Raw genomic sequence first — 17,014 nt, forward strand, 5'->3', positions numbered from 1 at the left:
TCCGGAAGTGTCCTTTTAATACTTTGGAGAGGCTCGCCCGTTCCCACGGGACCTGACTGCATTCCAGCTCCAGGCTCCAGGAGATGTGGGGAAGTGAGAAAGATCCTGTTTGGCCTCGCCTCCTGGAAGCCACGGATGAGATGCAAGCCCGCAAGGCCCGATGTGCGCGCGCAACCTGGCAGGCGGCGGCAAGCCGCACTTCGATGCAGGCCGCCCACCGAGCCCTGCCTGCCGACGTCACGCCCCGTAGGCCCTCCCAAGCATTGCTGATTGGTGCAGAGCGCGCGCGAGCGCTCCGGACCCGCCCCCGGACCCGCCCTCCTGCGGCACCACCCCGCCCCCTGGCTTACAGGGCTGCGAGTGTGGCCTGCAAGTTGGAAGCGGGGGACGCGGACGCCAAAGGGCTCCGACGCTCCCAGGCTAAGGGGGCGCTTTCTTTTCTCGCCCACGCTCTGGCCGTCATCCTAGGTCTGACAGTGGCTGGCTGCTTTGGGCAAGCACAGTCCCTGCCCAGCTCCATCCGCCACCAGCGCCTTCTACTCCTCTGCCCTCGACGGACTCCCCCGGGCCCCCTTGCTGCACAGTACCCGAAAATGCCCACTGCCCAGGCCCCCCCTCAGTCACGACACCCTCACGTGTCAGGAGGTTGGTCCTTCAGGACCTGCCGCCCCTCACGCACCAGCATCCGCACGACCTGAACCGCTGGCCCCATCCGCGGACCACCTCTCTGCGCAGATCTCTCCCGACCCTGCTCACTCCAGGGACCCCACAAGCCGGGGCAGCGCAGTCCTGGCCTCTCCGAACCTTCCCCACGCTCCGGGGCCTCCATCACTCACAGCAGCGCCGCGCCAGGGCCCCTCTGCGGGCCATCTGGGTGTCAGGACCGCTCCTTGGCAGCCCCCACTTCTGCACGCCGCTTCCCTCCGCACCCACGCGCCAGTCCCCTCGGTTCCCGCGCCGGGACGCCCCCCGCCCAGCACCTTCCCGAGACACCCTCGTAGCACCCCCGCCCAGCCCTTCCCGCGCCTCCTCGCAGTAAACATCTCTCCGCGGGCCCCCTTCCTCGCTCCGGCCTCCACGCCATGCTCCCTCGGCCCCCAGGACCCCACACTGCACCCCTCCGAATCCTGCCGGAGCACCCGCGGGTCCCCGCGGATCCCCCCGCGCCCCTCACCCCACCCATCTGCCTCAGACTCCTCCCCACATCCCTCACACCCCAGGCCTCTCACCTCACTCAGTCTCGCAGGCCCCCCGACACCCCTCACTTCTACCCCCGGAGCCCCTCACCCCACTCAACTGCCCCGGACCCCCCCGCGCGCGGCCGCCCCCTTCCCCCCTCCACTCACCCCTTGTCGGCCCCGCACCCCTCTCCCCCCCAGACGAGCCGGCGAGCGGGCAGAGCCCGCGGCGGAGGCCAGTCCCCGGGCCGGGACACACCCACACGCCCGCCCGCCCTTCTTTCCCTCCCTTCCTTTCTCCTTCCCTCCCTCTCTCCCGCCCTCCCGCCCTCGCTCGCTCCTTCCCCCTCGCCCGCCCGCTCCCGCTTCCAGCGGCGCCGGGCCTCCCGCTCCGCCTCCCCGTGCGCGGCTCTCCCGGGCGCGGCTCCGGGGTTCATGGTGAGGAGGCGGCGGCCGCTCGAGCCCAGCGGCGGCGGCGGCGGGAGCTGGGGCGCGGGCCCGGGCCGCCTCTCCCAGAGCGCGGGGCCGGGCGGCGGGCGCGCCCAGGCGGCGGCTGCGAGCGCCCCCCCGCGCCGCGCCCCCGCGCCCCCCGCGCCGCGCCCCCGCGCGCTTGGCTTGCGGGGGGCCGGGCCTGCGGGCGACCGCTGTGCCGCGCACCCATGGACGGCCCGGCCATCATCACCCAGGTGACCAACCCCAAGGAGGACGAGGGCCGGGGGCCGGGCGCGGGCGAGAAAGGTGAGGAGGGGCGCAGGCCGGCCGGGCGGCCGCGGGCCGGGGGCGTGCGCACACCCCGCGCCGCTGGAGTTCGCTGCCGGGCGCCGGCACGGGCCGGGGGGAGGGGTGTACCGGCCAGGAGGGTGCGTGGGTGTGGGGTGCGTCCGCAGGGGAGCGAGGCTGCCAGAGTGCGTGTGCGGACCGAGCCAGTGTGAGTGTGCAGGCGCTGGCGGAGAGACTGGGAGCGAGTGTGTGTGCATCTGGCCGCGAGGTTGTGAGTTTGTGTGCGCGCACGCCCGCAGAGAAGTTGTGAGCCTGTGTGTGCACTTGTATGTGTGTGTGCACACGGGGACAGAGGGATTGCAAGCGTGTGTGTGCACCTCACAGAGCGCTTGTAAGATTGTAAGGGTTTGTGCACCTAGCGGAGATGTTTGAGTGCTTTCTTTCCTGACAGGCTGTGAGTTTGCGTTGTGTGTATTAGAGGTTTGTATGGGCCAGACTGAGGGGTTGTGGAATGTGTGTGCGTGCGCATGAGTCTGGAGAGGTTCTGTGTTCACTCCTGACAGAGTTTGTGTGTGTGTGTGTGTGTGATTATGTGACTACACCACCCAACTGGCAGATTGAATGTGTTGTGTCTCTCTGCTGGGTGTGTGTGTGTGTGTGTAAATTACACACAGTGAGGCTGTGTGCATCAGTGCACCTAAGCAGGAACCAGTGTGTACAGATGTGTGTGCCTTCCTGTGTATCAGACAATGAGGCCATGTGTCTGGGTGTGTTTAGTTGGTTGTGCAAGTGCTGGAGCCTGTTGGGGAGAAGAGGCAGTTTGGAGCCTTTCCTCTTTCTCCGTTTTCCACTCTGCTGTCTTCGGGCCACCAGCCTGTTGGGAGGACTTACAGGCCTGGCCCTTTTAGGACCCAGCTTTTTTTAGTATTACACTTTGAGTTCTGGAGTACATGTGCAGAATGTGCAGGTTTGTTACATAGGTATACACATGCCATGGTGGTTTGCTGCACCCATCAACCTCTCAACTACATTAGGTATTTCTCCTAATGCTGTCCCTCCCCTAGCCCCGAACCTCTGCTATCCCTCCCAGCCCCCAGCCCCCTCCCACCTACACAGGACCTGGTGTGTGATGTTCCCTTCCCTGTGTAGGACCCATTTAAAGGGCACTTGGGGGGCCCTAATGGTGCCAGGAGTGTCCCCTCCCAGAGAGCTGGCCAGGGGCTTGGCCAGCACTGTGCTTCTGTGCCTGGTTTGATTTGGGCACATTTTGACCCTAGTCCCCATTCTGTTGCCTTTTTGCCCTTTCTCTTGGTGTCTGTGTTCCCTCTTAGAGACATGGCGTGTCCGCCTCTGTTACATGCCTGGAGCTTTCTGTGCCTCTAGTGTGTTGGGGCTTGGACAGATTGTTTTGAAGGGCCAAGGAACCTGGCTTGTTTTGTTCTGGTGACTAAAGCTTACCTCATTCTCTTATTGTTATGCGCCTCGTGAACACCTGGACTGAGGTCAGGTGCAGCCCACCGGAACCCCTGTCCCCTCTCCAGGCCTGAGCTGGGCACAGCTGGCTTTGGGGATGAGTCAGATTTCTTTCTAGGGGCTACCACCTTTGCTATGCCAGTGGGTGAAGTATGCAGCCTTGCTAGAAAGCAGGGTGGGAGTGAAGGGAATATTCTGCCTCTCCCCAGGAGGCCACTGGGCAAGCCCATCAGAAAAATGGAAGGAACCAGCAGGTATCCTCAGGTTGGGCATTTGTTGATCTGTTTGCAGTTTCGTAGACCACAAACATTGTATGTGTCTGCAGACTGGATTTCTTTCATGTAAAATAAAGAATTCAAACTCTCCCAGGTGTTTTTCTGTACCTTTCAAATAGTCTAAAAAATTTCTGCAAGAGAGTGCTCCAGGTAAATCCCCATGTCTCTCTGGGACCCAAGTGGGCAGCTGCTTGGTGATCTGGCCTTCCTGGCATAGGGGCTCTCAGTTCTTGGAGCGCTGGCTGGCTGTGTGCCCTCAGGGTGGGTTTGGTTGAAGGCATCAAGGAGGTTTGCTGCCTGTGCTCCTTACCAGCTATGGATTGTGTGCTTTGTGTGACACTTTGCCAGAGAGAACCCACAGCTCTTGTGGGGAGAGATGTGGCATAAAACAGGGAAATGTGTGTCAGAGCCTCAGCCCTCCTGCTGCCCCCCACCTGACTCTAGGAGCAGGAGCAGGAGCAGGAGCTGTGCCAACTTTCCCTTTTCTTCTAGCTGCTAGGATTTTTAAAACAAAGAATCAATCTATGCAGAATCCAAACCATGTACAAGTACTCCAGAATAGTGCTTATTCTGTTCAAGTTGTTTACATTACTTTTCATGACCTCTTTTATTATCTTTAGCAGCCAGTGTCAGATTGGTTGGTTGTTAACTGATTAGGGGAATTCTTTACCTGCAGCCTTGGGGGCGGGGGTGGTTGGCTAGTAGATCCTTCTTGCTGAAGCAGTGAATCCCACTCAATTTATTTCTTCACTTTAAAAAAATGAAAGTAATTTTGGTTACCTATAATGTGACAATAAACTCTAGAGCCAAATGTTGGAACAGTTTCTTCAGATTTATAAACCAGCAAACAGGTTCAGTTATGTTTCTAGCTTAAGAATGTTGATGTCTTTAGATAGGCACATAAAATTATGTAAAATTATGTAAAAATGCATTTTACATAATTTTATTTTGAGATAAACAACTATTTTGTTTTAAAAATATTGGGCCTGGAATATTTTAAGTTTTGTAATAGGAAAGAAACTATTGCTTTTAAATGTTTACTTTGATCATTTATTCTGTAAAACAGGAATAGTAATGACCACCTCTTGGGTGTGACCTGAGGGTTTAAGGAGATGATGTATATTGAAGACTCTGCCTGGTTTACCAGTGTGTCACCATTCCATAAATCTTTCTTTAGACATAGATTTACAAAGGAAGTACTAAGCACAGGCTGTGGTATTTTGCACCGAGTTGAATTACTTCTTGACACATTGCCCACGTGGCTGTGCACCACTCAGAGAGATGTCTGTCACTGTCAGCCTGGCCTGTCACAGAAGGCCCATATCTTACAGTTGTGTTTGATTTGGTTGATAATGTCAAGATAGAGACAAATTTCCCTGTAAGTTTAACTCAGCTTACTTTACAATCTGGAAATTTCCTCTTATGCATTAATAAGAAAATGTCAAACAGTACAGTAGGAAAGTGGACAAGAGTTAGGAACAAGAAGTCATAGAGGAAGAAATCTGAATAGCCAACAAATATATGAAATGGCGCCCTACTTCATGTGAAACATTTTCATGCATCAGCTTGGTTAAACATTTAAATGACTGTCAATATTCAAAGTCGACAAAGGTTTAGAAAATGACCTAATAGACTTTTGTGAGAGAATAAAGTGGGTACAGACTTTTTAGAGAGTAATTTAGTACTGAATCAATTAGGAATACATTTGGCTGCAAGTAACAGAAAACCAGATTTACTGCAGCTTAAACCAATAGGAGTTTATTCTTCCCACATAATAAGCTGTCTGAGGTAGGCTGCTGATAGCGTTGGTTCAGCAACGCATTGATACCAGGGCCAACATCATAGTGATTCTCCTGATGTTCCCTCATATTATAGCATGTTTGCCACCCCTTCAAACACCGCAGCCACCGTTTGGGCAGGAAAAAGAGACAGTTCCAGTCTTGTGTACTCCTTTTACCTGGAAAGCAAAAACACAAAAATATTCCTATGGACCGCCCAGAAAACTTTTGCTGATGTTGAATTGGTCAGATCCAGGCCACATGGTCACCCCTGGCTGCAAGCAGAGTGTGGAAAGTGAGTTTCCAGCTTTTCCAGCCTGTACTGTGGGAGGCAGGTGGAGAGAAGATTGAAAGTAGGTGGGAACAGGTGTTGGTTCAGCCAATCAGCAGTATCAACCACACATTGAAAGCTCCTGTTATAAGTTTCTGTCCTAGAGAAATAACCTCATTTGTGCTCAGAGAAACATGTGCAATGATTTTCACTTAATGGCTACATTGGTTGCAATAGCAAGTATTAGAACCATCCTAAGTGTCAATAGGTTAGGCTATGATACATCAATAGCAGAATACTGCGAGGCAGTTGAAAAGAATGAGTTAAAGTAAATCTAAACATACCGATATGTGAATTTTCAAGACATTTTAAAGCAGGAAAAATTTTGAAGAATAGTATAAACAGTATGGTTCCTACTTTTGTAAAAGAAAAAAATATCATTCACACACACACACACACACAACTGTGCATATGTTTAGAAATACAGAAAAAATAATCTGGAAGGAAAGAAACTGACAACAAATATTCCTCAGGAAGAGGACTGGACAACAGAGATTCCTCTGGGGAGAGGAAACTTTGCCTTTTGTTTAAATATTAGTGAAATGTACTCATTTTACAGATGAAATTGTTTAAAAAAAGAAATTTCCCATAGCTCTTTGAAGGGAAAATATAATTTGAGGGAATTGAACAATAATAAAACCAAAAAAAATCTCAATTAGTATGCAGTATTAGCTAGAACACATCAATGTTAGCTAAACAGTTAATTATTATGTAAGCTAATATGTGTCCTTGATGAGATTTCTGCAGGAAAATTTGGGCAGATATTTTGGCCTCACGTGCTAGGTATGTTTCCTTTAAATGTTTGTAATACTCAGTTTTAAATCAGAAACTAAACTTTGGGCTGCTAACAAAATTATAGCAAAGAGAAGACTTTTGGAAGTAATGATTATTTGAGATGACAGAAACAGATTTGAAGCAGATTCAGATTGATTAACTTTTTTAGATTAAACTTATTTGGAGATAACTGTAAATTTACATGCAGTTTTAAGAAATCACCGAGATTTTCTATACTGTCCACCCAGTTTCTCTTATTACTGACATCTTGTAAAACTGTATAGTATCACAGTCAGGGTGTTGACATTGATATACTCAAGGCACAGAAAAATTTCATCACCAAGAGGATCCCTCCTGTTGCCCTTTAGAGTCACACTGCTTCCCTCCCATGCCTGCCCCACTCTTTAACCCACTGGTGACCACTAATCTGCTCTCCATTTCTAAGATCTTATCTTTTTAGGAATGTTATCTAAATGGAATCAAACAGTCTGTGATCTTGTGGAATTGCTTTTTTTTTCACTCAACATAATTATCTGGAGATTCATCCAGGTTGTTCCTTGTAATAATCTTTTTTTTTTTTAATTGCTCAATTGTATTCCATGACATGGCTATACCACAGTTTTTTTAACCATTCACTCTTTGAATGATATGTAGATTTTGAGTATTACAAACAAAGCTGCAATAAACATTGGTATACATATTTTTGTTTGAACCTAAGTCTTCATTTCTCTGGGATAAATGCCCAGTGTGCAATTGCTGGATCATATATGGTGGTTACATGTTTACTTTTTAAATAAATTGCCAAATTGTTTTCTTGAGTAAATGTAGCATTTTACATAACCACCAGCAACGTAGTGATCCAGTTTCTCTGCTTTCTCAGCAGCATTTGGTGTTGTCACTATTTTTAAAAAATTTTATTTTGAAATAATTATAGACTCAAAAAAAGTTGCAAAAATAATACAGAGAGGTCCCATGTACCCATCACCTAGTGTCCACTAATGGTCACATCTTATATAATTGTATATTTCATTATCAAAACCAGGAAATTGACATTGGCAGATACAGTTGTTTAGACTACAGATCCTACTCACATTTCACCGTTTTTTGCATGAATTCATTTTTTGTAGCTTTATGCATCTTTAATGCATTTAGATTTATATTACCACCATCACAAGCTACAGAACTCGTTCATTGCCACAAAGGAACTCCTCTGAGTTACCTTTTTCTTTTATTTTTTAAAAACTGATATATAATATTTGTACATTTTTATGAGGTACATATGATATTTTATATGCATAGAATGTGTAATGATTGAGTCAGGGTGTTTAGGATATCTGTCACCTTGAATAATGATCACTTCACTATTTTTCATATTAGCCATTCTGATAGATATGTAGTGGTAGCTCATTATGGTTTTAATTTGCATATCTCCAATGGCTAATGATGCTGAACATCTTTTCATGTGCTTGTTTTTCTTCTTTATGTCTTCTTTGGTGAGCTATCCCTTCATGTCTTTTGCCTATATTCTAATTGGATTTTTAAAAAACTGTCACGTTTTGAGAATTTTTATGTATTACAGCTATTCATCCTTTTTCAGATATGTGGTTTGCAAGTATTCTATCCTATAGCTTGGGTTTTCATCCTCTTAACAAGAGTCTTTTGCAGAGCAAAAGTTTTAAATTTTGATAAGGTGCAGTATATAAATATTTCCTTTTATTGACTGTACTTTTGGTGTCAAGTCTAAGAACTCTTTGCCTAGCACTAGATCCCGAAGGTTTTCTCCTATTGCTTTTTCCAGGTTTTATAATTTTACATTATACATTTAAGCTCATGGTCCATTCTGAGTCCATTTCTTTTTTTTTTTTTCTTTTTGAGATGGAGTTTCACTCTTGTTACCCAGGCAGGAGTGCAATGGCATGATCTTGGCTCACTGCAGCCTCCACCTCCTGGGTTCAGGCAATTCTTCTGCCTCAGCCTCCTGAGTATCTGGGATCACAGGCACGCGCCACCATGCCCAGCTAATTTTTTGTATTTTTAGTAGAGGTGGGGTTTCACCATGTTGACCAGGATGGTCTTGATCTCTTGACCTCTTGATCCACCTGCCTCAGCCTCCCAAAGTGCTGGGATTACAGGGGTGAGCCACTGCGCCCGGCCTGAGTCCATTTCTTAATAGGTGTGAAACTTTGGTTCAGTTTTTTTGTCTCTGGGTTGCTTCAGCTACATTTGTTGAAAAAGCTATCTGTCCTTTCTCCTTTGAATTTCATTTGCATCTTTCTCAAAAATTAGTTGGGCATGTTTATGTGAGTCTGTTTCTGGGTTTATTTTGTTTCACTGATCTATATGTCCATCCCTCTGCCTATACTGTGTAGTCTTGATTACTGTAGCTAAATAATAAGTCATGATATAGAGTAGACTGATCCTTCCAACTTTTGTTCTTTTTCAAAATTGTTTTAGCTGTTCTAGTTTTGTTGCCGCATCAAGTAAAATTTATGATACTCGTGTCTATATCTACAAAAAATCTTCCTGAGATTTTGATAGGAATTAAATTAAACCTGTGTATCAATTTGGGGAGAATCAACATCTTTACTAGATTAAGTCTTCCAATCCATGAACACAGTACATCTCTCCATTTATTTAGATCTTTGATTCTGCCATCAGGTTTTCAGCATACAAGTCCTATTAATGTTTTATTAGATTTACATCTAAGTGTTATTTTTAAACTATACATATATATATTTAATTGATACATCATAATTATACCTATTTGTGGGGTATATAATGATTCTATACATACATTGCATAGTGATCAGATCAGGGTAATTAGCCTATCTGTCATCTCAAACATTTATCATTTCTTTGTGTTGAGTGCATTTATTATCCTCCTTCAAGTTATTTAAAACTACATATTATTGTTGCCCTTAGTCATCCTGTAGTACTGTAGAGTGTTTATTTTTTTAAGCAATTGTAAATTGTATTTTTTATGTTGGTGCCCATGTGTTCGGTGCTAATATATAGACATACAAATGATTTTTGAATACCTATCTTGTATCCTATGACCTTGCTGAGCTCACTTATTAGTGGTAAGAGGCTTTTTATAGATTCCCTGAGATTTTTTTACATAGACAAATATGTCATCAAATAAGAACACTTATGTGTCTTCATTTCTGACTTGTATGCCTTTTATTTCTTTTTCTTGCTTTATTGCAGTGACTAGAACTTTAGCAGTATGCTGAATGTGAGTGGTGAGAATGGACATCCTTGCCTTGTTTCCAATCTTAGGGGGAAACCATTGAATCTTTGATCATTATTATGTCAGCTGTAGGTTTTTCAATAGATGTCTACAGGTTGAGGAATTAATCCTCTAATTCAATTTTTCTGAGAGTTTTTAATTAAGAATGAATGTTGACTTTTGTCTTATGCTGTTTCTGCAACAAGTAGTATAATCATGTGATTTTTCTCCTTTAGTCTGTTAATGTGATAGATTAAACTGATTTTTGAATATTGAGCCAGACTTGCATCCATGGAATAAAACTTACTTGGTTGTGGTGTATAATTATTTCTGTATATTGATGAATTCTATTTGCTAGTATTTTGTTAGGTATTTTTTTTTTTTGTCTGTAGGTGATGTTGGTCTGCAGTTTTCTTTTTTTCTTGTTGTCTTTATCTGGTTTGGCGTAAGTGTTACCACTCTTTTGTTTTCTGGAGGAGATTATGTAGAATTGGTGTGAATTTTCCAGTGAAACCATCTGGGCCTGGACACTTTTCTGAGGGGTATGTGGGATTGGGGGTAGTTTTTAAAGTACAAATGGAATTTTCTTAATAGTTATGGAGCTATTTAAATTACCTCTTTCAGATTGGATAACTTGTGGTAGTTTTTTGTTTTTGAGATTTGATTCATTTCATCTAAGTTGTCAAATTTGTGTGTCTAGAACTGTTTATAGTCCTATTCCCTTATTATCTTTTTGATGCCTGCAGAATCTGTAGTGATAGACCCTGTTTCATTCCTGATATCGACAGTGCGTATTCTCCATCTTATTTTTTGTGTGTCAGTCTTGCTGGAGGTTTCTCAGTTTTCTTATTCTTTACAAATAACCAGTTCTTTTTTTTTTCTTTTGAGACAGAGTCTCGCTCTGTTGCCAGGCACCAGGCTGGAGTGCAGTGGCGCAATCTGGGCTCACCGCAACCTCCATCTCCTGGGTTCAAGCAATTCTCCTGCCTCAGCCTCTGGAGTAGCTGGGACTACAGGCACACGCCACAACGCCCAGCTAATTTTTTAAATATTTTTTTATATATATTTTTTTATTTTAGTAGAGATGGGGTTTCACCATGTTGGCCAGGATGGTCTCGACCTCTTGACCTTGTGATCCGCCCGCCTCAGCCTCCCAAAGTGCTAGGAATACAGACGTGAGCCACCGTGCCCAGCCTACAAATAACCAGTTCTTGCATTGATTTTTTAATTGTTTTTCTGTTTTCAACTTTGTCGATTTCTGTTCTTACCTTTATTTCCTTCCTTCTGCTTTATTTGGGATTATTTTTCGCTCTTCTTGGAGTGGAGTTTAGATGATTGATTTGAAAGTTTCCCCCTTTCCTAATTTATGCATTTAGTGCTACAAGTTTCTGTCTCAACACTGCCTTAGCTGTGTCACACAAATTTTGATATTTTGCTTTTTTGGTTTTCATTCAGGTCAATACTTTTTTAAAATATATTTTATTTTTAAAAGCTGTTTTAGGTTCACAGCCAAATTGAGCAGAAATTACACAGAGCTTCCATATATTCCCTGACCACACATACACATAGCTCCCTATACTATCAACATCCCACACCATAGTGGCACATTTATTACAATTGATAAACCTTTGTTGACATGTCATCATCACGTAAGGTCCGAGAACGTAAGGGTTCCTCCTGGGGTTTTATATTCTATGAGTCTGTACAAATGTATAATGACATGTCCCATCATTATAGTATTATACAGAATAATTTCATTGCCCTAAACATGCTCTGTGCTCCACTTATTCATCTCTCCCCTGCCCAGTCCCTGGCAACCACTGATTTTTTTACTGTCTGTATAGGTTTGCCTTTTCTAGAATGTCATCTATTTGGAATCATATAGTATGTAGCCATTTCAGATTTGCTTCCTTCATTCAGTAATATGCATCTGCATTTCCTCCGTGTCTTTTCATGGCTTGTAAACTTATTTTTTTTAATACTGAATAATATTTGATAGTCCATTATGTACCACAGTTTATCCATTCACTTACCGAAGATCATGTTGGTTGCTTCCAAGTTTTAGCCCTTATGAATAAAGCTACTAGAAACATATGTATGCAGGTCTTTGTGTAAGTTTTCAGCTCTTTGGGGTAAAAACCAAGGAACATGATTGCTGGATTGTATGCTAAGAGTATTTTGTTGTTTTGTAAGAAAATGCCAAACTGTGTTCCGAACTGGGCCTACCATCTTTAGCTTTCAGAAGTTTAGTTACGATATGTCTTGGCATGGATTTTTTTTAGTTTGTTCTGTTTGCAGTTCATTCTGCTTCTTGGCTTCTGTCTCTTGCTAAATTTGGGGAGTTTTCAGGCATTATTTTCTTGAGTACTTTTTCAGTTCTGTCCTTCCTCTTTTCCTTCTGAGGCTCTGATGACATAAATATTAGGTATTTCGTTATGGTCCACAGGTTTGTCCATACTGAGCTTTTTTGGTTTTCTCCCCCATGTTGTTCAGTTGGGTAATTTCTGTTGTTCTGTCCTCAAGTTTGTTGGATTTTTCCTTGTTTCTTCTATTCTGCTATTCACATCCATTGAGATTTTTATCTCATTATATTTTTTAGTTCTAAATTTTCCATTTGGTTTTTCTTATATCTTCTTCTTCTCTGCTGAGACTATTTCTTTTTTTTTTTTTTTTTTTTTGAGATGGAGTTTCACTCGTTACCCAGGCTGGAGTGCAATGGCGTGATCTCGGCTCACCGCAACCTCCGCCTCCTGAGTTCAGGCAATTCTCCTGCCTCAGCCTCCTGAGTAGCTGGGATTACAGGCACGTGTGACCATGCCCAGCTAATGTTTTGTGTTTTTAGTGGAGATGGGGTTTCACCATGTTGACCAGGATGGTCTCGATCTGTTGACCTCGTGATCCACCCGCCTTGGCCTCCCAAAGTGCTGGTATTACAGGCTTGAGCCACTGCACCCAGCTTCTGCTGAGACTATTTCTTTGCTGAGGCTCTCTGTCACCCAGGCTGGAGTTGGAGCGCAGTGGTACAATCATGGCTAACTGCAACCTCAACCTCGTGGGCTCAAGTGATCCTCCCATCTCAGCCTCCTTAGTAGCTGGGACTGCAGGCACATGTTTTGTTTTGCCTGGCTTAATGTTTTGTATTTTTTGTAGAGTAAGGATCAACCTATGTTGCCCAGGCTTTAAACGTGCTCCTAATTGTTTGTTGAAGCATTTTTTAAAATTATGAGGGCTTTAAAATCTTTATCAGATAACTGTAGTATCTCTGTCATCTTGGTGTTGGCATTTATTAATTTTTTTTCATTCCATTTGAGAATTCCTTGTTTTTTGTATAACAAGCAAATTACAATTGAAACCTGGACATTTTTGTATTATGTTATGAGACTCTGGGTCTTATTTAAGCCTTCTATTGTGGTTGGCTTTCTCTGACATGTCCCCAGCAGGGAAGGGGGAAGCACTGGCTTATTACTGTCAGGTGGAGGTGGAAGTCAAGACTCCCCACTTGGCCTCTTTTGACCTACAGCTGGGCAGGGAGGGAGTTCGGCTTCTGCACGGTCTCTACTGTACTGCAGTGGGAGCATTCATTACCACTGGGTTTGGTGAAAGCCCCGCCTCTTCCTGTGCCTCCTCTGATACACCTTCAATGGTAAGGGGAGCACCTCATTACTGCTGGATAGAGGTAGAAGACCAAGTTGGCCATGTGTCTCCACTGACCACTGGGGGATGAGGAGGCTCATTACCAGCTTTCAGGGATGAGTCCCCGCTTCATATTTGATCACCTTTAACACCACTTCAGCATGAGTAGTAGGATACCTTATTACACTCTATGAGGATGGAATTCTAGGTAACCATTAGGTTTTCTCTGGCATGAGTAGGTGCGTGGCAGGAGGGATGGGTGTGATATTTGGCTGTAGTAGAGCAGTTTTGTCTGAACGATTTCCGTTGCTAGACTGCCCCTTTTCTGGTCCTTTTTGGGCTTTTACTGGGACTCTTCTTGTCTGCCACTCTCAGTTTTCTCCCATAGCCAGCTTCTTTACCTCCAAGTCCAGGATCTACAAGGCAGAAAGAAAACCCAGGGAAATCACCACCCTATTGTTCTTTAGGATTCAAGGTCCCTAGCTGATCTGCTTTCTTCTCTCCATCTTTCACAGTCTCTTAATGTTTATTTTGTATATAAAGTCCAGGGTTTTCAGTTGTACTTAGTGGGAAACAGAAGAAGTATGCCTACTCCATCTTCTTGGAGGCAGAAGTCCCCTGATTAACTTTTAGACCTATCCAAATTAAGTATTTTAAGGAAGACTAGAATTAGAAAGTTGCCATTTTAAAGGTTTATTTCAATATTATGCTAATACAAAAGTTAAATTCAGTAGTGCTTTGAAAATCTTCATTATCCCTTAAAAGAGAAAAGATAATGAATTCACTGTGAAATCAAGTCTAGATCAGTAGGGCATCAGCAACAACTGTTATTTAACCAACCTTAAAGGGATGCATTCACAAGCTTTGGTCTTAACATCAAAATTTTAGCTTCAAGTTCATGAGTGTCCTAACTTAAATGTATTTTAAATCTAATATTCTGTTTGGTTAGCAAGCCTGTTGAACCTGATAGCTTTCACTTTGTTTCTTATTTAAGAAAGCATCCATTTAAGTAAATAGAAATATCTTCTTGGGACAAACACAAAGGACCTCATCTCTGGATTTAGCACTCATGGCGCATAGACATGGCGCACTGGCCAGCAAGCCCAGTGACTAGAAGAGTCTGCTTCCAGTCTGGGCTACCCTAAAAGTAGGTCTGTGGGCTCCAGAAACTTGCCCCAGGCTGTACTTGACTGTAGCATCCCAGGTTGAGGAAGCACCCCATTTGGCATGGCAGCATTGGGTGTTCAGAAGGGACCACACCACTTGAAGTTTAATTCTGAAGTAAATGGCGTTTTCCCTTTTGGTAGTGTTGAGCATGTGGACTGAGGGAATAAATAAAAGTGCCAGTGGGTTCAACGGGCTGTTAGCTAGGACCTGGCCATGGTCAGGAAACTCTGGTCATAAATGAGTCTAGATTTAAATACAGACACAAGGCCGGGTGCGGTGGCTCACGCCTATAATCCCAACACTTTGGGAAGCCAAGGCAGGCAGATCATGAGGTCAAGATATCAAGACCATCCTGGCCAACATGATGAAACCCCGTCTCTACTAAAAACACAAAAATTAGCTGGGCGTGGTGGCACGCACCTGTAGTCCCAGCTACTCCGGAGGCTGAGGCAGGAGAATCGCTTGAACCCGGGAGGCAGAGGTTGTAGTGAGCCAAGATCACGCCCCTGCACTCCCACCTGGGTGACAGAGCAAGATTCCATCTCAAAATAAATAAATACACACACACACACATACACACACACACACACACACACACACACAGAGAGAGAGAGAGAGAGAGAGAGAGAGAGAAAGAAAGAGAGAGAGGTTTCTTCATTTGCTTTAATGGTAATACATAGTCCCAAGGGAAGCAGCATCTAGCTATTGAAAAAGGGAGTGAAGGGATTCTCTTGGGTAATGCTGAAAGACTTATATATCTTAGAACTTACTTTCCAGATCTTAACTCTTGACTTACCAGACGTTTTAAGTTCAGTATTTTAATGCCCTATCTTTCTCTTAAAAATTCACTATCTTTAAATAGTTCTTTCCTTTAATTTCTTAACATACATTTGCCTATATTTAAAAAATAGGATATTCAGTGCTTTGTTTGAAGTAAAACTAAGCAAATACTTGTCTTTATGGCTCTGAAATAATATCAAATAATGAAGCAAAGTCTTAGGAACTGTTTGTAGCATCAGGTTGTGATATTGACGTTTTTGTATTTGAATCAGGACTGGAAACATAATCCCCAGCATCCAGAAAGGCCACTGTTTATTAGGTCCTCTGAAACCAGGACCTAATAAACAGTGGCCTTTCTGGATGCTGGGGATTATGTAATCACCTAAGTAATAGCTCATTTTGATTCTGAGTAGCTGCTTCTAGTTAAAAACTGAAAGCTTTCTTTGTAATTACAATTTATATTAAGGCTATTTGCCAAAATGTTTTAAAATCCTGTTATTTAAAGCACTTTAAAAATCGAAGAGAAGCAGCTTAATATTTGATGACTGATGTTATTCTTACTTTCAAAATTAGTATTTAAGCTTTCAGTGTTTCAGTCTGTCTTGAACAGACTGCACTGCCTTGTCAACATGGCTAAGTAGCCTTTTAGTACCAATATTAATTCATACAATTGTGCATAATATCTCTTTGTGTATTTTGATCAAGATTTAGCTGTCATGCTTAGCCTATTATATGTTTGTTCTAAGTATCTGGCTCCCTCATATACAAGTCAGAAACCACTAACTTTAATTCCAAAGACTTCAGTTAGAGTCATATTTTATTTTCTTTTTTTGATGCTATCACTGAACTTATTTATTTTTGTTTTAGTTAGAATAATATGTTTCATAGCAATCATGAAATAAGTCTAACATTTGAGTTGCTATTAATTCGATATAATGTATGAATATTTGTTGATAAGCATTAGTTTTTCTACTACATAGTAGACCTTGTATCACTACATCGGCCTGACTTCTCTCCTTGAATTTTTTTAAGTTTAATTTTTTATTGACTGGGTGTGGTGGCTTACATCTGCAATCCTAGCACTTTAGGAGGCTGAGGGAGGATCACTGGGGCCCAGGAGTTAGAGACCAGCCTGGACAACACAGTGAGACTCATCTCTACAAAAAATAAAAATAAATTAGCAGGGTGTGGTGGTGCACGCCTGTGGTCTCAGCATTTTAGGAGGCTGAGGTAGAGGCCTGCTTGAGCCTGGGAGGTGGAGGCTGCAGTGAGCCTCATTGCACAACTGCACTCCAGCCCGAGCGACGGAACAAGACCATGTCTCATTAAAAAAACGTACATATATATATATAAAGGTAAATTTTCATACTGTAAAAATTACTCTTTTTGGTGTAACCCAGGTTAAAAAGTTTCATGAGCTTTGGCAAACTCTTACAGCTGTATAATCGCTACTGCAATCAAGATAGAGAATATTTCCATCACCCCCAAAATATTCTCTGTGGTGGTACCATTTTGATTCCCACCAGCAATGTATGATACTTCCAGTTGATCTACATCCATGTCAGTACTTGATATTGTCAGTTTTTAAATTTTAGCTGTTATAGTAAGTATTTAGTGGTATCTCATCATAGTTTTGTATTTTCCAAATCTCTGATGGTGCTGAAATTCTTTTTTGT

The 17,014-nt window shown here is 43.7% G+C and overlaps 1 protein-coding gene across 3 annotated transcripts in view; it reads left to right on the plus strand.

Annotated features, from left to right (window-relative positions):
• Nucleotides 1-1,516: 1,516 nt before the first annotated feature.
• CTDSPL (CTD small phosphatase like) overlaps nt 1,517-17,014 on the plus strand; it is a 129,086-nt gene continuing 113,588 nt past the window's right edge. For all 3 annotated transcript variants that reach the window (XM_074406028.1, XM_074406029.1, XM_039461883.2), the window contains exon 1: nt 1,517-1,916. In XM_074406028.1, coding sequence (XP_074262129.1) covers nt 1,838-1,916 — 79 coding nt within the window. In that variant the 5' untranslated portion in view covers nt 1,517-1,837. The remainder of the gene's footprint in view (nt 1,917-17,014) is intronic.

Source organism: Saimiri boliviensis, chromosome 9 (assembly GCF_048565385.1).
Source record: "Saimiri boliviensis isolate mSaiBol1 chromosome 9, mSaiBol1.pri, whole genome shotgun sequence".
In the NCBI taxonomy this organism is placed as follows: Eukaryota; Metazoa; Chordata; class Mammalia; order Primates; family Cebidae; genus Saimiri; species Saimiri boliviensis.